This window comes from Rattus rattus, chromosome 1, assembly GCF_011064425.1.
Source record: "Rattus rattus isolate New Zealand chromosome 1, Rrattus_CSIRO_v1, whole genome shotgun sequence".
NCBI lineage: Eukaryota > Metazoa > Chordata > Mammalia > Rodentia > Muridae > Rattus > Rattus rattus.
The window spans coordinates 248677904-248700094 of record NC_046154.1 but is presented as its reverse complement, the minus strand read 5'-3'; the positions used below and the strand labels follow the sequence as shown (position 1 = coordinate 248700094).

The window sequence follows — 22191 nt, the reverse complement described above, 5'->3', positions numbered from 1 at the left end:
GATCACAGATCTTGCTATAAGGTTTGCTATTCTTAAGAAACTGCACAGGCTCCACATAGGGCCAATCAAAGGTCAGTTTGAACTGTTCTGTCTAAACTGTCAAAATAGTTGAGTAAGGACCAACCACCCTGCAGCCCTTTCTATACCTGAATGTGAGCTCATTGTGGGGTTTGCCTTTATAAACTGGCCCTGGGGAATATTGGGAGTCAGATTCTTATTCCCCCAGGCTAGGCTATGTCCCTGATTGATCAGTTATTAAACTATTCCTTTAATAAACTGAGACCAGAGTTCCAGCATTTGTGCAGTGGTTCCTTGACCCTAACAAGCTGCTCTAGGTTTTTTTTTTTTTTTTTTTTTCGACCTGGGGACCGAACCCAGGGCCTTGCGCTTCCTAGGCAAGCGCTCTACCACTGAGCTAAATCCCCAACCCCTTGCTCTAGGTTTCTGTTGCCCTGACTTCCCCCACAATGATGGATTGTAACCTGGAATTATGAGTCAAATACTTCAGTTGCTTTTGTTTGTTTTGTTTAGCCCTGGCTACTCTAGAACTTAATTTGTAGACCAGGCTGGCCTCAAACTCAGAGATCTTGCTGCTTCTACCTCCCAAGTGTTGGAATTAGGGGCATGCACCACCACATCTGGCTTTTTTTGGGTTTTGTTTGTTTGTTTGTTTGTTTGTTTTTGTTTGGTTGGTTAGTTTCCCCTGTGTAGCCCTGGCTGTCCTAGAACTCAGTCTGCAGACCAAGCTGGCCTCAAACGAAGAGATCCACCTGCCTCTGCCTTTGTTTCCCAAGCACTGGAATTAAACCGCTGGGTTTGTTGAGATGATTTTGTCTTGGCAACAGGAAACAGAAATTTTGTCCATGCTGTGGCTGCCTGCTCAGGCCATTCATGATAGAAGTGATATCATTAGCAGGAACAAGTGATCTGAAATGGGTGACCACATACAATTCTAAGATACAAGGTAACGATAACTTTCCAGTTCAGTACCCATCAGGATCCAGGCAGAGATGTAATGACTACCCGTTTGAAGGACAGAATTTAAACTATCCTTCAGATGTCTTAGTTAAGGTTTCTTGCCGCGATAAAACACTGTACTATTTAAACCAACTTTCATTTATACTTTGCGGGTCCCAGCTCATCACCGAGGGAAGTCAGAAGAGAAACCCAAAGCAGGAATCTGAAGTCAGGAACAGTAGCAGAGGCCATGGAGGGATGCTGCTCACTGGCTTGCTCCTAGTGGCTAGCTCAGCCTGCTTCCTTACACATTCCAAGACCATCTGTCCCGGGGTGGCTCCACCCACAGTGGGCTGTCCCTTCCACATCAGTCATAATCAAAAAGAATAGGCTTGTCCACAGGCCAATGTGGTAGGCATTTTTTTCCAATCGAGGATCCCTCTTCTCAAATTACTCTAGCTTGTAGCAAGTTGATACAAAGATAACAAGTAATCAGGATGGTGTAGGATGCCATGTGACCTATAATAACAACAGCACCCTGCCAGGAGAATCTCTTTGAGTTCCAGGCCAGCCTGGACAAAAAGCAAGTGCGAAACAGCCAGGGCTACACAGAGAAACCCTGTCTGGAAAACAAACAAACAAACAAACAAAAACAAACCTTCCTCCAAAACCAGCAGCCTGCAAAACAAAACAAAATGGCGTTTACCCATCCACCTGGAGAGTGAAAGGAAGAGGGCACCCAACTGGGCATAAGACATACCTGGGGGGCTGGGGATTTAGCTCAGTGGTAGAGCGCTACCTAGGGAAGCGCAAGGCCCTGGGTTCGTCCCCAGCTCCAGAAAAAAACCAAAAAAAAAAAAAAAAAAAAAAAAAAAAAAAAAAAAAAGACATACCTGGCTCTTTTTTCTCAAACGTCATCTGGTTCAGTCATTGGTGTCCCTACTGCAGATATCCTTCTGCTGAGACCCACTTGCTACATACGTAAAGGGAAACAAACAACTAGAACATAAAAATAGGGCCAGCTCTCAGGAGGCAGGCGCAAGTGGATTCCTGTGAGTTGGAGGCTAGCCTGGTCTATACATTGAGTTCCAGGATAGCCAGAGCTATGTAGAGAGATGTTTTATAAAACCAAAAATATAATAAAAAAAAAAAAACAGGGTGTAGAGCAATAAACCCTGGGCATCAAGTTTTGGCCTCCACAAGCATTACCCACCCACACATGGACTTGCACAGAAATGAACATGTATGTATACACACAATAAGTAAATAGATATATATTTCTTAGTTTAGATAGAGCATAGTATTGTGATTTGCCAAGATGGTAGAACTAGGTCTTGGCCATGGAGCCTTGGCTAGCTGTCTCCCAAGGTCATCTGTAGGCAGCAGGGTCTGTATTTCGGAACAGAAAGTAACGTTGAAGTGTAGGCTGAAGGAGGAGCGGGGGCAGTGCCCGTGGGGGTGTAGGCCAGCCTGGGGGAAAGGGCTGTAAGTTCACTCGTGGCAATGGCAGCTTCAGCATTCGGATAGAACTGCCAGGAGTTAGCTTCTTCCTCCGCGTCTTGCGATCTGGATGTGGGGAGCCTTGCAAAAGAAATTATAGGCTGAGGTTGGGTGGGTGTGGGGGAGATGGGAGCATTAGGGTCCAGTCTTTAGGCCTGGGTCCACTTACCCCTGAGACTCACACTAAAGCCTCGTGTCTTGGCCTCCTGCAGACGGAGGATCGGATAGAGCCTGAAGAAGGGAGAGGATTTAGTCAAGACCTTCTTTCCGTGCAACCCAGGCAGGGTCAGCCCAATAGACCCACTGTCATCCGCACCAGCGTTCCCGGGGTGGCCGCAACACAACGTTGGGCCTTGGCTGGTCTCTGAGTGATTCTGGTAGGTGCTCCTTCTCCTCCTCCTCCTCCTCCTCCTCCTCCACCACCAGTGATCGCTTCTGCAGTGCCCGCAGCCTCTCACAGAAGAGATTAAGCATATCTATAGGAAACATGTCCACCATCTGAAGGTGTGACCACGGTGACTGCGCCAGCGAGGACTCTCTTCTTGGCGCACCAGGCCCAGCAGCATACGCAGACTCCTCGAGGCAGAAGTTCTGCAGCATATCAGCAAGTGCCTTCTTGGTTTTCTGGATACGCAAATGCGCATTTGTGCTTGTGGCAGGGAGTTCTGGGAATCCCACAGAGTCCGTCAGCTCTATAGGTTCCATAGGCGCCGAAGGTGAAGGCACGGACGACATCAATGACTCTTGAAAAGGCGAGGACATTTCTGATGCTTGTGAGAATGTCCAAGAGGTGCTCAAGGCAGGCAAGGTTGCTCCAGAAATGAGGGAGGTTTGTGAGGCCTGTCTGGAAGGCTCCACAAAAATGCCGACTGTGGACTGCTCCAAGTTTTGCATCTACAGAGGAGTGACCCATAAAGTAAGGACCTTTGCACCCCCTGTTAGAGTTCCAGCCCCAGGGAGAGGGCACCTCACCCAGCCCCCAACCCTGAGACTCAAGTACAGTCTTCTGCTGTGTAGGGAGCTCTCAATAAATGTTCTGATTTCGAAAACCCAGGGAACCACTCATGGTCTTCTGGGAGGCCTCTGAAGAAGGCAATAGGTTTCCAGTAGGTGAACCGCCAGCCCTTGGCCCACCAGACCTGGAGAAAAATTGCTTCAAGCTTCTGTTGACACTGCGCGCGTATCATTTCCTTGGATTCAAGTTTCAAGTCCTCAACCCAGGTCATAATTTCCTTGAACAGTAAGCCATCTGGGTCATAGAGTCCCATCCCCTCCAGCAAATTCTTGAGTTCTTCCCTAGGACAGGTCGATGAGGCTTAACTCAAGTCCTCCCAAACTGGTAGGGAAAACCCAGCAGGAGTTGGACTCACCGGCAGCTGGCTGGAGAGTACAGGTAGTAGGATATAATTTCCAATATCACATCAAGGACATCCAGGCTGCAGGCCATGAGCAACTGCAGCGCCAGCATCACAAACTCCTTCTGAGTCCGGTCCTAGGCTCGGGAGTAGGATCGAGGTAGGGAACTGTGGTCGGTTCTGGGATTAGACCAGGATATGGGGTACTCTGGAGGTAGGGACTCACCTGGAGCTTGGGGGGATCATCTTGGTTGAGTAAGTACAAGAGTTTGGCCTGCAGCCTGATTCGGAGGTTGCCACTTACATCAGGCAACAACCTCAGCAGGCCATTTAGAATGTTCACTCGGTCGTCCCAGGTCGCTTGTAACAGGAAGTCCAATAACATGGAGAACAAGCCCTCAATTGTGCCCATCTCTGGATAGGCCTGTGGGGAAGATTTGCTTACACCCTGTTGGTCTCCAACTCCACTCGACAGGCAAATTAGCCCCTGCCTTCTCTCTTCTATCCCCCCCTACTGCCCATCACCCAAGCTAGGCTTCCCAGCTTCCCAGAGCTCCTAACCTCCAGGGTAAAGATAGGGAACAGTTTCTTGAACCAGTTCTGGACAACGAAATAGTGCAGGAACTTGGGCAAATGCCCATAGCGATCTTCCAAGAGTGAGTGTCGGGGATGAGAGTAGCCCTTAGACTTGGAGGTTTCATTGTAAAATTTTGAGATCAAATCTGTGGTGCTCTAGGAGAAATGACCGGAGCTTCAGACCTATCTCTGAGCGCCAATCTCACCCTTCCCAGGAGAGCCTAGGGTACCTACTTCCGTGTCTGGTTCCCAGCGTTCTGGCTCCATATCAGAAGCTCCGGAAGAGGAGATGTACTCCACCTCCACCTCCTCTTCTTCCTCTTCCTGTTCCTCCCCTTCCTCGGCTCCTGTTTTCCTCCTTGTCAGCCGGAGCAAACCGAACAGTTTAGTTCGCCACCTGCCAGAAGAACGCTTCCGGCGCTTTAACCACTTGTCGTCGTCGCTTCCGGAGGACTGCAGAGAAACGAGAGGAGACATGTGGCAGGCTGTCGGGGTAAGAGGGCCCTCCCAGAGAACCCCAAGCTCCATTTCTTGCCTTGAATTTGCTCTGGGAACCAAGTTCTTCCAGGGAACCAAGACAGTTGACCTCTGCTTGCAACCACATTTGCCGCAGTACCACGGAGTTGGGCACACAGCCAGGAAACTGGATGGGCCTAGAGAGTAGCTAGAGGTAGAGGCGACAGATTGGGCTGAGAGTCTGAAATCACTGAACTTAAGACATTACCAGGGGACACCTCCAGAACCATGGGCCTCCGAAAGCCAGACTGGACTGATACACAGCCTCTGTTCTCACAATGCAAATGGGCAGTTCAGCTTGGGAAACCAGGAAAAGTATAGTTTGGCGGGATATGAACTGTAAATGAAGAGAGAAGTCCAGAAGTGGCTGGTCCCTGGTGAGTACTGACTGCACACACACAGTCTTCTCCATGGATCTTAACCTGGTAGAGGGGGCAGGATAAGAAGAAAGGAACTTGGAGAAAGGTTGATGTGCTGGAAGGGCTAATAATACAACTGAGCAGGACCATGGTATGCTAAGCATGGGTCTAGGGCCTGCCTGGGTGGCCAGTATGACCAAGTATGGGAAAATGGTGGATCTTCAGAGATTGGCCCCACTGAACTTTGTTCCCCTGAAGCACAAGAACTTTGGTCTTCCAAAAAAGTCTACAGGGAACATTGCATTCCTGCTGGAAGGACCAATGTGCAGAAACAAACACTGGCGATAGACTTCTGGCTCAGGCCTAATCCTAGAAAGCAACAAAAAGTCCATGTCTGCACCAGAACTGGCCAGGCTGGAGAGGTATGGGGTTTGTTTGTCTGTCTGTTTGTTTTTGAGACAGAGTTTCTCTGTGTAACAGAACCATAGCTGTCCTGGACCTGCTTTGTAGACCAAGCTGGCCTTGAACTCACAGAGATCTGCCTGAGTCTGCCTCCCGAATGCTGGGATTAATAAAGGTGTGTGCCACCATTCCTGGCCAGGTACAGGGTTCTTAAGCCTTGACCCTATAGGCTCCAGGTAGGCTTGGCTCTTGGATCAGAGTGGAACTCAATGGCTTTACAGCGAAGGGAGATAAGATATGCAAAGAGCGACAGCTCGGAGAGGCCACCTCTGGAAGGATGGAGGGGTAAGGTCTCACCTTGTAGGGTTTTACGGTGGCAGGAAAGAAGCCCGTGAGCTTTGAGAGAGGCTCTGCGGGCCTTCTTGGCAGCAACAGTGGAACCTGGAGAGGGATAGGAAGTAAGACTAAAACACAACCACCAAAGCCCCTGAAACTGCCCTAGCATAGGGGCCCTCACCCTATTCTTCATATAGTCGATTGATTTGTCCAGGTCCGTGGTCTTAACTCCAAACTGATCCCACTGCACCTGCAGATCCAAGCCGAGGCCCAGCTCATAGCTCAGCGAGGAACGCGCTAGAAGCTAGAGTATATAAGGAGTTAGAAGGGGTTGGGGCAGGGACCACAATGTCCAGGCATGGATGGGTATTGGAAGTAAAGGAGACCTCACCTGGGATGCCCGGCTATGCACCTTCCGGTGGGTGGGTGGAATGGGTAAGGAGACTCGAGGAGGGCGGGCAAAGCGCCTTCCCGGAGCTCTTGGGGTTTGTGGGGCTGAGGGTGGGGATGCTGCCTGAACATCAATGCTAAGTGCAGCCTGCCCAACACTGGCGGCAGTCCCAGGCTGGATTTCCATGTCCGGTGACTCCTTCTCTGTGCTTGGGGCTGCAGTGCCCCACTGTGAGGACTCCCTTTCAGAAATTCCATCCTGGTACAGGAAAGAACAGGAAGCTTGGGTCAGACAAGGTGAAGGTCATGGCAGAGCCTGGGACTGATTGCACACCTACCATCATCAGTTCAGACCCATAGATCAGATGCAAGTAATTGTCAAAGGCTTCATCGCGCTGCTTCGGGGAGAGTGGGGGCCGAGCTGCCGGAACCACCAGCCCTTGCCTCAGTTCTTGAAGGTCTTGATCCCGGGCTATGATATCCTCCAAGTCCTGAGGTGGAGATCAGTGGTCAACCTGTACTTCTTTGAAGACTTGATATGTGTTCCCCAAGCAACCATGAGGGTCCCAGGACAGGGGCTGAGAGACTGTGGTCTGAGACTAGGCATGGGGCAGAGGATCGGGACCTACACTACCTCTTTCAACACTGGCTGCTGAAGTATTGGTGTCTTGTAATAACCGAAGGGCAGGGCCACACTGTAGATAGGAACAGGCAAAGGTAGGACTCTGGACATTACCGGGATAGGTCAGAAGCTGGAGTGAGAACTAGCCAGGAGAAAAGATTCCAGGGTTGAGAGAAAGTAATACCAGAGGGACTTGGGAGCATAGAGAACTCATACTGGGGGCCAATGCTATGCAAGCCCTAGGCTGCCACAGCAGCCGAGTAGGCCCGCCAGCAGACCTTAAGCTGGCTGCTCCATGTAGACTGGCAAGCCTCTGCAACTGGCTGGATGTCAGTGGCTTCTTGCTGGTCAGTGGCAGCGGAGGGTCATTTACCACATCAGTGGTCTTCAGACACAATTTCTGAAGAAGCAGATAGAGTTTCCTTCCCAGTCTGATCCGTGTGCAGCAGCCGGGCCCACCTTCCCCACCCTGACCTCACTGTAATACCTTAACTAGGTAGGATGTAGGTAAGTAGGTCTTATAGGACACTGTGTAGAGGCGGGCGCCTAGTGAGAAGACCAGGTCTCCATTATTGCTGGAGAAGGCCAGGGCCTGAGGGGGACCGTCGAGCTGCAGGAGCCTGCAAGAGTACCTGAGATCTAGCCACTGTTTCAAAGAATAGGAACCTGAGGCAGTGAGGGGTAAGATCCTGTCCAGCCCCTGGTCTTTAATGGGAAGCAGAGGTTAGAAGGGCCCTGGCTAGCTGCCCTCTAGCCATTAGCTGCCCCCACACCATATGGCCCCAGCCCACCGTAACAGGAGATTCTCCCTGGTCCAGATTCGGATGGTGCAGTCCAGGCTAGAGCAGGCATATATCTTAAGGGTGGGGCAGCAGCACAGGCCTAGGGGCAGGACTGAGGTTAGGGAGCAGTTGGGAATAAGGGCACGGGCTCCGCCTTTGCTCTGTTCCAGGCTCACCGGTGATATGATCCATAGGGTCATCCTGTGGCCGGTGGTCACACCGCATTTTGTCACCCAGGCCAAACTGCACCAGGCCATAGGTGGCACTCTCTGGATCCTCGAAGCCTACAGTGATGCGCTTCCCCAGGACACAGAGCATTACCACCGGATGGCAGCAGGAAAAGGTGCGTAGCAGGCTCAGGCACTCCTCAGCATAGGGGAACACGCGCCACATCTTTACTGTCAGATCGGCACCTTTGGGTGACAGGAGTCAGGCCTGGGACCTCAGGTACTTAGTGCAGGGGCGCCCAGGCCATCTCTGAGGGAGAGGAGGTACTAACCTGAAGTCACAATGCTGTTCCAGGTGGACCCAATAGCAGTCACTGGCCCTGGGCTGTGCGCTTCTGTGACAAAGATTGTCGTTGATGTGCGCCAATCCAACACAGACAGTGTGCCATCTGAGTGCCCCATCACTGGTAGAAACCTGTGGGACGGGATGGAGCCTGTTGGCTAAGGCTCTGTCACCAAGTCAGCCCCAGTTGGCCTTAACTAGCCTCAGATGGCCATACTGCCCACCTATTCTTATTTTTCCAGGCCCAGGCAATGGCACTGCGGAGCATGTCACCCTGATTCTCGCGCATCATCTCCCAGCAAGCGAATGCACTCTGAGGGTCTGTAAGATGACTGTAGAGGTGCAGGCAGCAAGGCTGCGGCGCTGGGGGTAGAGGTGGGCGCAGGCGGTGTACCACCACCATGGGGCAGCGTGCAGCGTTGGCGCGCACTAGGTGCCCTGAGCGTGTTAGCACCCACAATGCTTCTCGAGACAAACAATAAACCACCCCAGCAGCACAGTCTTCCGGCTCCAGCAGAAGTGAACTCACAGTTCGTCCTGTAGTAGCTGACACCAGGTAGACCGACCCATCTGCGCAGGCGCATACAAGGCGAGCAGGCAGAGATGGCTCCGTTGGTGCTGGCAGCACTGGCGCCACCTGTATGTGGAGCACTGGTGCGGAAAGCTGTGCTAATGGTGAATAGAGGATACGCACACGCCAGAGCCCTATGCTTTTTGAGCAGAGAGAGAGCACCGGCCAGCCAGGACTTGCAGGAGCCAGCAAACGGCTCACTTTCTCAGAGATTATGCCTTCGGTCCAGTAATCCAGAGCAACCTCTCCCACCTGAGCTTCGGCCTGCAAGTCCCATGTGCGAATTGTCCCGTCCTGTGAGGCAGACACTGCCAGCGTGCTGTTTGGAAGCACCATCATAGCTGTCACTGGGCCTGCAGGAAAGGTGCAGGTCATTTTGGCACATCATAGCCTTAGGAGGAATTCCTGGGATCTAGCCAACACCGGAGAGGGGCAAATTTAGGATGAGAATGAGAAGGGCTGAAAGAGCTGCCAGACTGACACACCTGTGTGTCCTACAAACACCATCCGGATCTGCCAGTCAGCTTCCCACACTTTCACAGTACTATCCCGGGAAGCTGTCACCATAGCGAATATCTCCTCACAGTAATCCAGATCTGAGATGATGCTAGAGGTGGGGAACGGGAGGCCCAGTGGACTCAGCATAGCCCTGTCTGTGGGTCCTACAGCCCCTGCAACAATTGGCTCTCCTTAAGGGATCTGCCTCCCGTCCACCTGTCCCGACTCCCCTCACGTTTTATGCAGATCCTCGCTAACGTTTATGAGAGCCCAGTCGTCCAGGTCAAAAGTGAGCACCGCCGAGCCATAGGCAGCAAAGCAATGCCAACTGCAGTGGTCAGAGTCCAGCCCTAGGGCCAGACACTTGAGCGAGCCAGCCAAGCTGGGTGGTGGCTGCAAAGGTGAACCACAGGGTACCAGGCGGCGACCACCCGAACGGAACTTCCAGAGCTCCAGGCTGCCACCCATCTGGGCCACAATCAACAGACCCAGGGTGGGAACTGGTAAGCAGCAAAAAGGCTCCTGGTCCGGTGACTTCCTCACCCGTGGCTGGCTCAGCCAGAGCAGGCGGAAGTCTTCCCCTAATATGCTTAGTCCAGCTGGGCCCCAGCCGACAAATCGGCCTAATTCTCCCAGAGGGCCAGACACAGTCGCTAGCCCATTAAGCACAACAGGAGGCTTCAGCTTTGCCTGCTCCCAGCCATCCTTGGTATGCTGGTGCAGGTAACCGTCACCATCTAGTACCATGAAGCGTTCACCCGCTGGATCCTGCGCTACGGAGCACAGTCCAGTTTCCACCTCGAGGCGACGCAGTGGCTCCAGCCCATGTGTCATGCGTGCAACCCTCAGCTCTGCCCTCTTCTCCTGCAGACCAGAGTAGACAGATGCCCACGTGAGCAGTGGAGGGAGGCATGAGCTCTTCTGCCTAGGGAAACTCGTAAGGACCAGGAGAGTTGGTGCCCAGTATCTCAAGGGAAGAGCCCAAGAAGAAACCTGATGGAGAACCACACCTTTTCCACAATGTCATGGAGGTATGCACGTAGGTGTAGCCACAGCAGTCTGGCACGGGAACGCAGTGACATACTCCGCCACCTCTGGCTATTGGTAAAGAGCTGTGGTACCTCTGGTCCTCCCAACAGACCCAATTCTGTAAACCAGTAGAGGGCACAGTGTCACCATGGCCTTGTGCCCCAAGCAACAAGGAGCCCTCCTCTGAGGGACATGCTGGGTCGAGGACTACCCAGAGAGTTACACCTTCAGGACTGAACAGAGGCTGAGAAATGCCTGCTTCCTAGAGGGATGCCTGAACAATGCTAGATGTCCTCACCATTCTTTTCTATAAGCACCCCGGGATCTGGGATATCATAGATGTCCTGATCATAAAAGTCTGCTAAATCCACTGCCAAGCTGTCAATCTCTGAACGGAGGATTGTGTCCAATATCTTGTCCTCCATGTCTCCCATGGGCAGTCCCAGAGGTTAAGAGATATTAACAGCTCTGAGAGTAAGTAACGGTAAGGCAGCAGCTGTTGCTAAGATACCAAATGCTACCAGCCCCGCCCACGACGCAGGCCCCGCCCACGACGCAGGCCCCGCCCCCACAAACTTCCAAGTTCCATCTAAGTCACAGAAACTTTTATTGGAAACAAATGAGCTGCAGCAAAGTGACACTCAGTGCATGTGTCCCACCTGGTGAAGTGGGGGGGCAAAAGTGGGCACCAAGGGTTGGTCAAAGACCAGACCCCATAAACACTGGGCACCACTTATAGGGCCTTCAAACTACTGGCCCTTAGAGCTGGAGTGTACAGGCCCAATAAGAAATACAAAAATAAACTCTGTGGTCCAGCTGTCCTGTCTGTGACAGACCGTTGGTGCAGAGCAGTCACTTTTTCTATCAGACCCCGTGCTGCTTGATCCAGCCACAGCATGGGCAGTAGGAGCCTGCAGGGGTGAGTGGACATCCACAGGCTGAAACCAAAGGGCTAGGCAGGTATAGCCTTAGGCAGTGCCAAGGCGTAGCCGGCATCTGGGGAGTCTCTGGAGCTCCTCGGGTAGACAGGTCCAGGCACTGGTCGAAGCTGGAATGCTGGGCCCTCCGCTTCTTCTCATCACATACATATCACTGGAACCCTAGGCAGAAGTTGGCACACAGTAGGCCTTTAGGAGATAGCAACCAGACCAGGCAAAAGGAACCCTAATCTACTCCACCCATTCCAGGCTCCCGAGGATAGGGCCATGGCCACAGCCACCTCCGCCACACCTGTCTTCCTCCATGGTGCTGGTCTCCTCCGCCCTGCCCTCACCGCCTCCACCTCCACTCTCTTCATCAACCTCTTCTGCCCCCAGTTCCAAGTCCAGTGCGTTGCCTGCCTCTGAGGGTGTGTAGGTGGAGCCACTGGATGGGGACAGAGACACCAGACTTAGGCTCTCCTGTCCCAGGCTGTCCCAAGGACAGTAGACCCAGTTAAGGAATGGTGTGAGTCAAAGAGGGAGCTGGAGAAAGCAAGGTGGCATGGTACCAACCTGATGGAGCGGCAGCTAAAGAAGACGATTCGTTTAAGTCGCTTGTTGTAGAAGAAGTAGTTGAATGACCAGAGGCTTCCATCTTCCCCAAAGGGGTCAGAGTCTAGATCTGGGTTATAGCTGGAGAGGGAAAGAGGCAGAAGTATGAGGCTCCCACCGCCATACCCCCGCCATGCCCAGCTGCAAAGGTGTCAGCCCACCTGTAGATGTCACATTCAGCCAAGCAGATTTCCTCGTCCACTGCATTCCACAGCTGTGGCTTCAGGGCCTTGAAGTCTTCCCGAACAGCTGAAAACAGGCTGCAGTTGACCGCATTTACCACCTGTAGGAAGTTACAGTCAGGGCTGACCAAGGCCCAGGGCGGCAGGTAGAACCCATGAGTCTACACAAAGTAGGGAGGCAATGATAAGGACCTCGTGGTTTGGGGCCCTTCTATCCATCCTTACCCAGCGGAGGCTTGGCTCCCGGCTGAATTCGTGACTTCTGGCTGTGCTGAAGTCATAGTCTGGCCGGAAGGACTCGTTGAGGGTGGCAATCAGATAGAAGAGGGTCTTACGACTGCACTTGTCACTTAGAGGACTTTCATCCTCACCACCCTGGCTCTTGCTCAGTCTGAACAGAGATAAATGTCAGCTTTGCCCACCGTCCCACACACCCCAGAAGGCAGTCTCCACCTCAGCTTACCTGCTGGGACTGAGGCCTGAGGTCTGGGGCGGGGACAGTGCCTCCAGCACATGGGGCTGGCCCTCCTGGCAGAACTGCTTAAACATATGCTTATCGTCGCCCGCCATCTTACAGGAGTAGCTTTCGATCCTAAAAGACGCAGGCAGGGCCATGAAACATGCTAACCCACCCGGATGCTTTAACTCAGGGACCAAACAGTAACCTCAGAGACATCCCCAGAGCAGCCGGCCTCACCTGCCAATAATATGGGCATCTCCAGTCTCCACTGTCAACTGTGAGTTGATGGCCTCAAAGCTGGAGTTCTCCAATAGCTTCATGTCCTTTGGGAAGGGAGCTTCTTGTGCCAGTGGGACTAGTGCAGCGCTACCTGGGAATGTGGGAAGCCAGGTATGGCTACCTAGCTCCAAAGGGCTGCTTTCAGCCTTTCCACCCACTAGCAGAATATTGTTCGCAGCTCCATCTAACATTGAGTCCATCATGTAGCTCCTCTTCCTCACCTTACCTGACCCTGAGAACTCAGCGTTGGCTGATAGGGAGATGATCCTGTTACCTAAGGATGGCATGTCCAGGTTCTAGCTCAATCCCAAATCCGCCTACACGTATGAGTACTGGGGCCGGGGGGCCTACCCACTCTCGACATTCCTACCCTCATCGGCATTCTGCAGGCACCCTCAGACTGTTGTAAGGTCCTCAATCAGGATAAGAACCTGCCACCCGGTTTGGAACCGGGAATCTGGGGTTTCGAGCCTTGAGGGTCACCTGTATGGACGCTCTTCCTCGGTTCTATGGGTTGCTTCGCTGCTTCCTGGCAAGAGGCGGAAACCCATGATTTCTTCAGTTCTATTTGCAAGTATGCCTAATTCGTACTTCGTACGTCGAAGTGTGTAGGACAGACGGATACACGGCTTCTGCTAGCTCAGGCCAGCAGTCTCCTGGCATTGTTGCCCTGTAAGCCTACAGCCAGCAGATTCGTAACGGGAAACTACAAGCCCCAGGAGGCAGTGCATCAAGAGAGCTGTTCCAGCCCCAGGCAGCGTTGGAACTACAAGTCCCATGAGGCACTGCAGCAGCGCGAGGCCCGCCGGGGACTGTGGTTCCCGCAAGCCCGGACCGCTTGGAGCACAAGGAAGACACCCACCTGCCAAAAATGGGCTAGATCAAGCCAAGCTAGCTGGGTTGCTTAGTGTCGGTGCCGAGGTGACGGCGGCGCGGGCTCTGCGCAGCGCGGGTTCTTCAGGACTGGAGGGCGGCGCCGCGGCCTCCACTAGGGCCGCACTGTATCCGGGGGAAGAAGCTTCGCGGCGACGTCCCGTTACTCCAGGCCCTGCCGGCCCATACGGGCTGCAGCCGCGACATAGCCTTGCCCCCCTGCAGCGTCCGCTTTCGCGACCGACCTGCCGCGGACCGCCGAGATCGCACCAGCCAGAGAACGAAACAGCGACCTCCGCCTCCCCCGGCCCGACAACAACAAGCGTCCGACGGGTCCAACCCCACTCCTCTGAATGGTCCACTCCAACCACAGGGTCCAGACTATGAGAAACCTTATTGGAAGAGTCTTCCGCCACTCAGCCTTACCTTCCACTTCTACTGGTTGTGTAGCTTGTCTGTCTCGCCTTTGCTTACGAACCCGCCTCCCCTCTTAGTGTTCATTGGTTAGAGACATACCTGCCCCGCCCCCAGGGGCCAACCCTCTTTCCAGAGTGGTGCACAGTTTCGAAGTACGTCTACTGTATTTGTGTGTATTGACGCCTGGCTCGCTTAGGTAACTGGTTTTGGCTTATGTCGGGCAGCAGCTATCGTTCGTTCGAACTTTTAAGAAAAGTCCATCCTTGCCTCCTTTTTGTGAACGGTGATCGGTCTGTGACACTCTCCCCAGGTCCTGCAGAAACGTGACTAGCGTGGACGGACTGTACCTGGAGATCCTTGGACCATCTCTATCCCTTAATGAGCTATCAGGCTCTGGTAGTGCGCAGCACTGTGTCCTTGTTCTCCACGCTCTGCCACATCCGGAACCTAGCCTCACAGTCCAAGTTTCTGTCGGCGGAAGCACTCGGCAGTTCTGTATCACGGAAGCGCTCTCGGAGAGTCAGGACTCCGCCGGACCAGAAATGTCGCCGCCCGCTGGCGGTGCGGCAGCGGCTGCAGACCCTGCTTCACCTGTGGTGCTCCTGGCAGTGCAAGCCGCGGTGAGACTCCTGGGCGCCGGACATGAAGACGAAGCGCAGCTGCGGAAGCTGCAGTTGAAAGCCGACCCTGAGCGGCCTGGACGCTTCCGGCTGGGACTGTTAGGCATTGAGCCAGGGGCGGTGAGTGTGGGCCTGGATGCTGGAATCAACTTTCTCACGATTACCTTGATGACAGTACTTACGCAGTTATTTCTCTTTGATTGCCTGTAAAAGTGGGAATGCTGATACCTGATTTACAAATCTTGTGAGGAATTGGTAAGATAACAGGCAAGAAAAGTTTAGGACCGTAACAATTGCCTATTTTCTTTCCCTTTCATGTTCGTGGGAGTAATGGAGAGGAACCACTGACCGAGTACTCTTTCCCTGTTCAGGTCAGTTTAGAATGGCCCTTGGAGTCTATTTGCTATACCATTCGTGGGCCTAACCAACACGAGCTGCAGCCTCCACCTGGAGGTCCTGGAGCCTTCAGTGTGCACTTCCTCAACTCTGAGGAAGCACAGCAGTGGGCAGCACTGGTGCGAGATGCCACCGCAGAAGGACAAAATGGTCAGTGTTGTGGAATAAATGCTTTTTTAATAAGTCTGGGCCTCCTAGTCATGGTTGCGGGTAGTGGTGGGAAAGGCTGGGCGTTTAGGAAGGCTTCCAAGAGGAAGAAAGTGGAGAAATAAAAGGTTTAAGAGCTGACATCTGGAGTACCAGACGAGTGAGAAAAGGAGGAGCCAGTATTGCTGCAGGACGGAGTTTAAGAACAATGGGTTGTGTTCAGTGGGAAAATAACAGAGACCTGAAAAAAGGTAAAGATAGAGATTCTGCAATTATGTGGAGTGGTATAAACAAGGCTACAAAGAAGACCAGAGGGTCTCAGGAGATGGAATTAGGTAGGTTTTGTGGAAGCCTTAGCGATTCAGACTCAGTGAGAAGAACCACTTAGTATGAGGCTTTTACACTGTGCCTGCTTGGAAAAGCACGGGCATGGCAGGGACTCTGGACAGGTAAAGACTGGGAGTCGGAGAGGTCACCCAAGGTCACCAGAGAAGTACAGAGAAGGCCTTGTATGTAGACTAGCAGTTCTCCACCTTCCTAATGCTTCAACTCTTTAATACTGTTCTTTACATTATGTGATGCCCCCAGCCATAAATTTATCTTCATTGCTACTTTCATAACTGTAATTTTGCTGTTATGAATTATAATGTAAATGTTTTCCAATAGACTTAGGTGACCCCTGTGAAAGGGTCATTCGACTCCCAAAAGCATTGAAATCCACAGGTTGAGAACCACTGATGTAGACAGTTCCCTGGGAAGCGGTAGGTAGGAATGCCTACAGATATCTGAGGAAGACCTGAGACTGACATGAGACCAGGGTAACTTAGCATTGAAAAGTTCTCTTGTCATTCATTTGCCAGATGTGTATCCAGCCCTTAATAATGTTCTTTCTTGCAAGGTCTTAATGTGAACTCCAGGCTGATCTCAAATTCACTATGTAGCCCAAGTTGGCTTTGAACTGTCAGTGATCCTCTTACCCATGCACCCAGAGTGTGGTGTTGTAGATGTGTACCATCCAACTGGGCACTGCTTTTTTCTTTTTCCTCTGTGTGGGTGTCTGTGGTGTGTATGTATTTGTATAGAGGCATACATGTGCATAGCATATATAGAAGTCAGAGGGCAATCTTGGGACGGCAACCTTGAGTGTCAGTCCTCACTTTCCACCTTGTTGGAGAGTTTCTACTGTTTTAGCCTTTTTATAAGCCAGGGTAGTTTCCTGAATCCCCACATTTCTGAGCTTGCCTTAACCCCTATCTCACTATACTAACACTGGGATTACAGATCTACACTTTCATGCTTGGCTTTATATGGTTTGGGGGGATTTGAACTCTCAGGTCTATGTCTGTATAAAAAGCACTTTAAGCCAGGCAGTGGTGGTGCATGCTTTTTTTTTTTTTTTTTTAAAGATTTATTTATTTTATTCATAGATGGTTGTGAGCCACCATGTGGTTGCTGGGAATTGAACTCAGGACCTCTGGAAGAGCAGTCGGTGCTCTTAACCTCTGAGCCATCTCTCCAGCCCGGTGCACACTTTTAATCCCATCAACTTCAGGAGGCAGAGGCAGGCCGATCTCTGAGTTCGAGGCTAGCCTGGTCTACAGAGTGAGTTCCAGAACACCCAGGCTACACAAAAACAGTTCCATCTCTCTCCAATTGAGAGTTGTTTTTGTTTTGAGGGCCAAGGCTAGGAGAGGAAGATTTAGCTTGAATTATGGCCTAAAGATAGTAGAATGAGGCAGAGAAGGCAAAGATCCTAAAAACCTGAGGTTGGAGACCACTAGTCTAATCCACATCTTCCCTCTTAGGCAATGACAGCACAGCCCCAGCCCCAGCCCCAGCCATGTGCCCCACTTCTCCACCATGTTCTTCTGTGGCTCCAACACCTAAAGCAACCCAACCTGAGATGGACCTTCCTCAAGGTTCTGGAAACTTGAAAAAAGGTAAAGACAGACTGGAAGGAGTTGGGGACTGTGGTTGGTATCTAGCTGTGATAGCTGTCTTTTCTCTTTGTAGAAGAGCTGGCTACACGCCTGGCCCAGGCCATTGCAGGTGGGGATGAGAAAGCAGCAGCCCAAGTGGCGGCAATCCTGGCACAGCATCATGTGGCTCTCAATGTCCAGCTCTTAGAGGCCTGGTTCCCACGGGGCCCCATAAGGTAAGGCCTGGTCTTACTCTGCCCTCCTGACCTTCCAAGGTTAACAGTCCCAACACCTTGATCTATATTCTGACCCAGGCTGCAAGTCACAGTTGAAGATGCCACATCGGTTTTATCCTCTTCGTCGTCTGCCCATGTCTCACTGCAGATCCACCCACACTGTTCCATTGCAGCCCTCCAGGAACAGGTGAGCATGGGCTTTGGGAATCTCACGGGCACAGCAGGGATCCTGGGTGAGTGACACTGCCTAGCCCTGATGTTCTGGCCGCAGGTATTCTCAGAGTTCGGTTTCCCACCAGCTGTGCAGCGCTGGGTAATTGGCCGGTGCCTGTGTATGCCTGAACGAAGCCTTGCTTCCTATGGGGTCTCTCAAGATGGGGACCCTGCTTTTCTTTACTTGCTCTCGGCCCCCCGAGAAGTTTCAGGTTAGTACTTAATGGGATAAGAGAGGTGGGTGTAGTCTTGAGATGGCCCTGAGCCTTCTCCTCTGTTATAGGACACAGCCCTCAACACTCCAAGATGGATAGGAAATTAGGATGCTTGTTTCCTCAGTCATTGGAGCTGCCTCATAACCTCCAGGCATCCAGTTCCAGTCTCCCAAGTCCCCCTCAGGTGGGCCAATAACCAGTCTGGGTGTGGGCCAGATATGGGCAGCTGTGGGCATTGGAAGAACTAGGAAGCATCAACAGTTTTCCCACCTTCCCAGCCTGGCTGGTCTTGCCCTTCCTGCACCTTCATCAATGCCTCAAACCGCCCTGGCTGTGAGATGTGTAGCACCCAAAGGCCCTGTGCTTGGGATCCCCTTACTGCAGCTTCCACCTAGAAGCCACCAAAGGTACAAGAGGCTGGTGGGGATGAGGGGAGAGAGTATAGAATAATCAGGAATAACCTATTTTCTTCCTCAGGTTACAGAGAATATGGCCCTCTTGTCACAGGCCCAACCACCACTTGAACTTTGGAGGGGACCGCTGCTTGTTGGGGACAGAGATGCCAGTGTTAGAGAACAGGGGCCACAAGCCAGTAATTAAAGACACATAAGAGCCAGCCTGTGTCCTTTTCTTGGATATGGAGTTGCAGTAGCCCAGCTCCAGAAGAGCAAGAAAACAAGGTTCTGCCCATCAGCAGCTGGTGGGGTTCTCCAAACACAACTAGTAGACTACTGAAGCGTACACTTAGAATCAAGTCCTAGTGGTCAGAGAACATAATTCTTTACAGAGCCTCTGAGCCTACAGGGGTTCCCCATTTGTTGTCCTTCTCAAATCCTATACTGCAATAACCATTATTTTTAGCTGCTTCAGCCAGTATACCAACAGCAGGACCGAGTATTTCTCCTTCCCCACTTGGGGTGTTTTAGCACTGGGAATTGTGAATCTCCTGCCTTTGTAATCCTCCTGACAATCATTTATCACTGCTGTAGGAAACAAGATGCTTCATGAATCTAGTGACTGTCACTTTGGCCTAGACGTACTATGTAGCTGCATTGTAGACTACTAGGTATTATTCCTTGACAAATGCATCTCCAGCGAATCCTCTTAACTGCTCAGCCAAGACTAAAAGACATGCCAGTACCCTCTGTCTACTCCAGTGCTTGACATGTCTGACAAGTTTCCCATCCTCCCTAGACAGTGTTGCTGTTCCAGGTCTTCTTGCTACAGGCTCTCAACTGCCTCAGTATGGAAGCAGAGTTCACTCTTATAGCCTCTGTCTACCTCTCCCAAGGTATACCCACTCTGCTGAATGGTGCTGCCTTTTTCTTTAAAAAAACAATTTGAGATTTAAACAAAACAAAACAAAAAAAAATGGGCGTCTTGCCTACATGGACACCTTTGCACTACTTTCATGCCATGCTTTGGAGGCCAAAAAAGGGTGTCTGAGACCTCAGGACTGGAGTTACAGATGGCTTTGAGCCACCATGTGAGTGCTGGGAACTGAGCCCAGGTCCTCTGGAAGAGCAGATGGTGCTCTAACCACTAAAGCCCCATGCAAACAGTGCTGCCCCTGGCCAGTTTCTGCATTCTGTCCCATATCAGTAACTCCCAGATACTGGGCAGTACAAGAAAACAACATTGTGGAGAAATATGGGTTCCAGGGCTCCATAGAAATGTGAGTTTCAGTCACTGAACAGCTAATGTGTGTGTTGAGAAACTTAATTTATTCCCACAATGAAGGCTAAAGGAAGATCAGAAGCAAGAGTCTGGTCTCCTGGCCCTGGTATCTGATGAAAAGGGGCCAGGCCTGAAAGGCCTTGGACTGTTCCTGGTCTGCTGAGAGCTTGTTCAGGCAAGATGACAAGCAGATACTGAACAGGGTCACTTGGGTGGCCGATAAGCCAGCTTTCGACTCTTCAGGACTGACCACTTATGCCGCTTCATGGCATAGGTCAGGGGCAGCAGCAAGCCCATCATCAACAACATCTGGGAACAAAGAAAGCTTAGAAAAGATACACAGGAAAGACCCCTTTTCGTTGCCCACTGTGACCCTTACCCAACCCTTTACCTTGAGTCCCATGCGTTTTCGATGGTCATGCTCTGGCTCTGATGCCCAGCGAAGGAAGGTGGCAACATCCTTGGCTACTTGTGACATGGTAGCTGGGGTACCTGGGCCAAGAACAAATAGTGAGGCTCCCTTTGGGGGCTTAGGCCAATCCAGGGTAACCCTCGGTGCCCAGAGGCAGGGACTGGCCATATCAAAAAGGGATAGGAACCTTACAGGATTACAAAAGCTGTCCCCAAAGCCTTTAGATATGCAGTCAACAAACTCTACTGGTGAGAAGGGAGCTAGACCTCCAGACCCGGGAATACCAGGGAAGCATGCTAGGAGCAGGAGAGGACCATGGTAAAGGACACTCACCATCATCATACTCCAAGACTTCTGTGTAGATGGGAGGAGCCATGCCAATGGCCTGGCCAGGAAAGTAAGGGTTGAAATAGAGGCCTTCTCGCAATGACACCCCAGTGGGAGGTTCACAGTAGCCAGTGAGCAAGGAAAACACATAGTCCTCACCACCGTGCCTAGAACCAGACCCATGGCTTAGTCTTTAACACAAGGCTGACTTCCCTCAGTTTCTAGTCCCACGTTCTGGGCAGCCCAAGTACCTTGCTCGAACGATGTAGCTGAGGTCAGGGGGTAAAGCTCCATTGTTAGCAGCTCTTGCAGCCTCAGGGTTGGGGTATGGTTTTGGAAAATAGTCAGACAGCTTCCCTGGCCGCATGAACATCTTCCCATCCTCATTAGGGCCATCCTGGACCTCCACCTGCCACCAAGAGACCCATCACATTCAACTGTGAGGGCACAGTTGAAGCCACAATCCCTGTATCCTCCACCTTCTCTTGCGAGCCCCCTCCCTGCCCCGCACCTCCTCAGCCAGCGCCTTAGCTTCTTCCTCCGTGTAGCACACTCCCACCAGGTGGCGGTAAGCCACATAATCCATGCTGTGGCAGGAAGAGCACACCTGCTTGTATACCTGGAAACCCCTACGAATGCTAAAGAGAGAAAGGATCAGAGGAACTGAAGATTCCAACTCACCCAGAAACTTCCACCCCCAGCCCGCCGCTACACACCCACCTGGTGTGGTCCAAGGAGGAGAGGAGGCCACGGTGAGACCATGGGTAGCTGGGGGGGTGCAGCTCCAGGTCACTGGCACTCACCGCCGAATGAAGGGCCACAGCTAGCCCTGCACCCCCTGCTGCCAGCATGCCCAACGCTGACAGCATCACCTTTCGGCCTCGAGAAGGGCCAGACTTCGAGGACAAGGACACTGCCTGCAAGAGCCCCGCTCAGCACCTGCCAAGACCCCACCAGACCACCTGGGGATCTGAATAAGCGCCCATCTCTTATGCTCAACCTCCACCCAGCACTGGCCACCACCGCCCACAGAGCGCCAAAGGAACACTATGCCCACTCCTCGGCCACAGCTCGGCTCTGTAGGGCAAATGAAGAATGCTTGTGGTACTTAAACCAAGAGACAGGCCTAAGACCAAGAGTACTGCAGCAGACCAAGGTCACCCGCAGCCCGCTGAGGTCAGGCTGGGGTCACTTCAGGACATCGGCCAGGTCAAGACAGCCGGCTTCGGGAGTCGTTCTGGGCGAGCCCTTCGCAGGAATCTCCCGTCCCGACCCCACCACAGTCGGACCCTGGGCTCAGAGCAACATGCCCTATGGCTCCAAGGCGTGGGCACCCAGACTGGCTTCCCGAGTGTGCCGGCCGGTCAGCGGGGACCCTGCCGAGTCGTAGGAGGAATGTAGGTGACCGATGCTGGCGCGCGCCCGGAGCCTCCCCGCCGTGACCTTCAGGGCTGAGGGGCGCGCGATGGACGGTCCCGTGCCAGTACTCACCTGCGGTGTCCGTAATGGAAGATGCCGGGGCCGCGCGCCGCCCAGCAGGCCCGGAGCACTTGCACCTGGAAGCCCCATGCCCCGCGGGCCTAGCACCGATCGGCGAAGCGAAGCCGCCGCCGCCGCCATGTCGGCCCTCTTTAGTGCGGCCGCCGGTCCCGTCAGCCCTTGCGGGCCGACGAGAACTCAGACTACGCGAGAGCAACACAGTGGGCGGGCCTACGCCCAGCTGGATAGGGAGCTGTCCATCAGTGGACCAGGGCTGTACCTTCCCCAGGTTGAGTCTGGCTGCAATTCTAATTACAATAACAACACCTGGATTTTTTGTTTTTGTCTTATTGTTTTGTTATTTTTCTTTTTTTCTGCTTCTCTACTATATTCCCAGTTCCTTC

General features: G+C 52.5%; 4 protein-coding genes across 9 annotated transcripts; 1 reads left to right on the top strand and 3 right to left on the bottom strand.

Annotated features, from left to right (window-relative positions):
- Positions 1-2215: 2215 nt before the first annotated feature.
- Wdr97 (WD repeat domain 97) lies at positions 2216-10828 on the bottom strand. The gene is made up of 24 exons (XM_032917315.1): positions 10702-10828; positions 10385-10521; positions 9610-10238; positions 9362-9483; positions 8530-9229; positions 8295-8437; positions 7972-8208; positions 7805-7895; positions 7501-7633; positions 7292-7413; positions 7026-7086; positions 6730-6882; positions 6393-6650; positions 6183-6305; positions 6023-6106; positions 4924-5052; positions 4623-4841; positions 4374-4544; positions 4039-4236; positions 3828-3949; positions 3597-3753; positions 2774-3351; positions 2627-2688; positions 2216-2523 (listed from the first exon to the last, which is right to left on the bottom strand). The coding sequence occupies exons 1-24, from the start codon at positions 10826-10828 to the stop codon at positions 2327-2329; spliced, it is 4953 nt and encodes a 1650-aa protein (XP_032773206.1). The 3' UTR covers positions 2216-2326.
- A 163-nt stretch (positions 10829-10991) lies between these two features.
- On the bottom strand, positions 10992-14067 carry Maf1 (MAF1 homolog, negative regulator of RNA polymerase III). Of its 4 annotated transcripts, none has more exons than XM_032917290.1 (8): positions 13719-14067; positions 12815-12947; positions 12581-12740; positions 12343-12508; positions 12097-12218; positions 11897-12016; positions 11634-11768; positions 10992-11503 (listed from the first exon to the last, which is right to left on the bottom strand). In XM_032917290.1, the coding sequence occupies exons 2-8, from the start codon at positions 12831-12833 to the stop codon at positions 11482-11484; spliced, it is 744 nt and encodes a 247-aa protein (XP_032773181.1). In that variant the 5' UTR covers positions 12834-12947; positions 13719-14067; the 3' UTR covers positions 10992-11481. The 4 variants fall into 4 exon arrangements, with proteins under 4 accessions (XP_032773181.1, XP_032773165.1, XP_032773172.1 ...); XM_032917274.1 differs by having other exon boundaries at positions 12581-12709; XM_032917281.1 differs by lacking the exon at positions 13719-14067 and adding an exon at positions 13340-13665 and having other exon boundaries at positions 12581-12709.
- Positions 14068-14197: 130 nt separating this feature from the next.
- Sharpin (SHANK associated RH domain interactor) lies at positions 14198-18508 on the top strand. 2 transcript variants are annotated; one of them, XM_032917260.1, is made up of 9 exons: positions 14198-14886; positions 15138-15312; positions 17115-17249; positions 17323-17464; positions 17543-17651; positions 17736-17889; positions 17961-18076; positions 18171-18299; positions 18400-18508. In XM_032917260.1, the coding sequence occupies exons 1-8, from the start codon at positions 14689-14691 to the stop codon at positions 18285-18287; spliced, it is 1146 nt and encodes a 381-aa protein (XP_032773151.1). In that variant the 5' UTR covers positions 14198-14688; the 3' UTR covers positions 18288-18299; positions 18400-18508. The 2 variants fall into 2 exon arrangements, with proteins under 2 accessions (XP_032773151.1, XP_032773142.1); XM_032917251.1 differs by having other exon boundaries at positions 18370-18508.
- Positions 18509-19595: 1087 nt separating this feature from the next.
- On the bottom strand, positions 19596-21969 carry LOC116913095 (cytochrome c1, heme protein, mitochondrial). 2 transcript variants are annotated; one of them, XM_032917231.1, is made up of 7 exons: positions 21800-21969; positions 21029-21225; positions 20820-20946; positions 20560-20717; positions 20315-20475; positions 19961-20061; positions 19596-19878 (listed from the first exon to the last, which is right to left on the bottom strand). In XM_032917231.1, exons 1-7 carry the CDS (start codon positions 21926-21928, stop codon positions 19774-19776), a joined length of 978 nt encoding a protein of 325 aa, XP_032773122.1. In that variant the 5' UTR covers positions 21929-21969; the 3' UTR covers positions 19596-19773. The 2 variants fall into 2 exon arrangements, with proteins under 2 accessions (XP_032773122.1, XP_032773131.1); XM_032917240.1 differs by having other exon boundaries at positions 21029-21684; positions 21800-21951.
- Positions 21970-22191: the final 222 nt, after the last annotated feature.

Bases quoted from the DNA above. Each gene is read 5' to 3' on its own strand.
- Wdr97 (XM_032917315.1), bottom strand. From the start codon at position 10,828: ATGGAGGACAAGATATTGGACACAATCCTCCGTTCAGAGATTGACAGC. The intron at 7,414-7,500 runs GTATTACAGTGA...CTGCTTCTTCAG, and splicing joins CTACATCCTACCTAGTTAAG to AAATTGTGTCTGAAGACCAC. The intron at 3,950-4,038 runs GTGAGTCCCTAC...TCCCGAGCCTAG, and splicing joins ATGATCCCCCCAAGCTCCAG to GACCGGACTCAGAAGGAGTT.
- Maf1 (XM_032917274.1), bottom strand. From the start codon at position 12,897: ATGAAGCTATTGGAGAACTCCAGCTTTGAGGCCATCAACTCACAGTTG. The intron at 12,710-12,814 runs GTGAGGCCGGCT...TGCGTCTTTTAG, and splicing joins GATGCCCATATTATTGGCAG to GATCGAAAGCTACTCCTGTA. The intron at 11,769-11,896 runs GTTGGTACCATG...GTCCCCATCCAG, and splicing joins TTTAGCTGCCGCTCCATCAG to TGGCTCCACCTACACACCCT.
- Sharpin (XM_032917260.1), top strand. From the start codon at position 14,689: ATGTCGCCGCCCGCTGGCGGTGCGGCAGCGGCTGCAGACCCTGCTTCA. The intron at 17,465-17,542 runs GTAAGGCCTGGT...ATTCTGACCCAG, and splicing joins TTCCCACGGGGCCCCATAAG to GCTGCAAGTCACAGTTGAAG. The intron at 18,077-18,170 runs GTGGGCCAATAA...CCACCTTCCCAG, and splicing joins GTCTCCCAAGTCCCCCTCAG to CCTGGCTGGTCTTGCCCTTC.
- LOC116913095 (XM_032917231.1), bottom strand. From the start codon at position 21,928: ATGGCGGCGGCGGCGGCTTCGCTTCGCCGATCGGTGCTAGGCCCGCGG. The intron at 21,226-21,799 runs GTGAGTACTGGC...GGGCTCTTGCAG, and splicing joins TTCCATTACGGACACCGCAG to GCAGTGTCCTTGTCCTCGAA. The intron at 20,718-20,819 runs GTGCGGGGCAGG...TCTTGGTGGCAG, and splicing joins CTAAGGCGCTGGCTGAGGAG to GTGGAGGTCCAGGATGGCCC.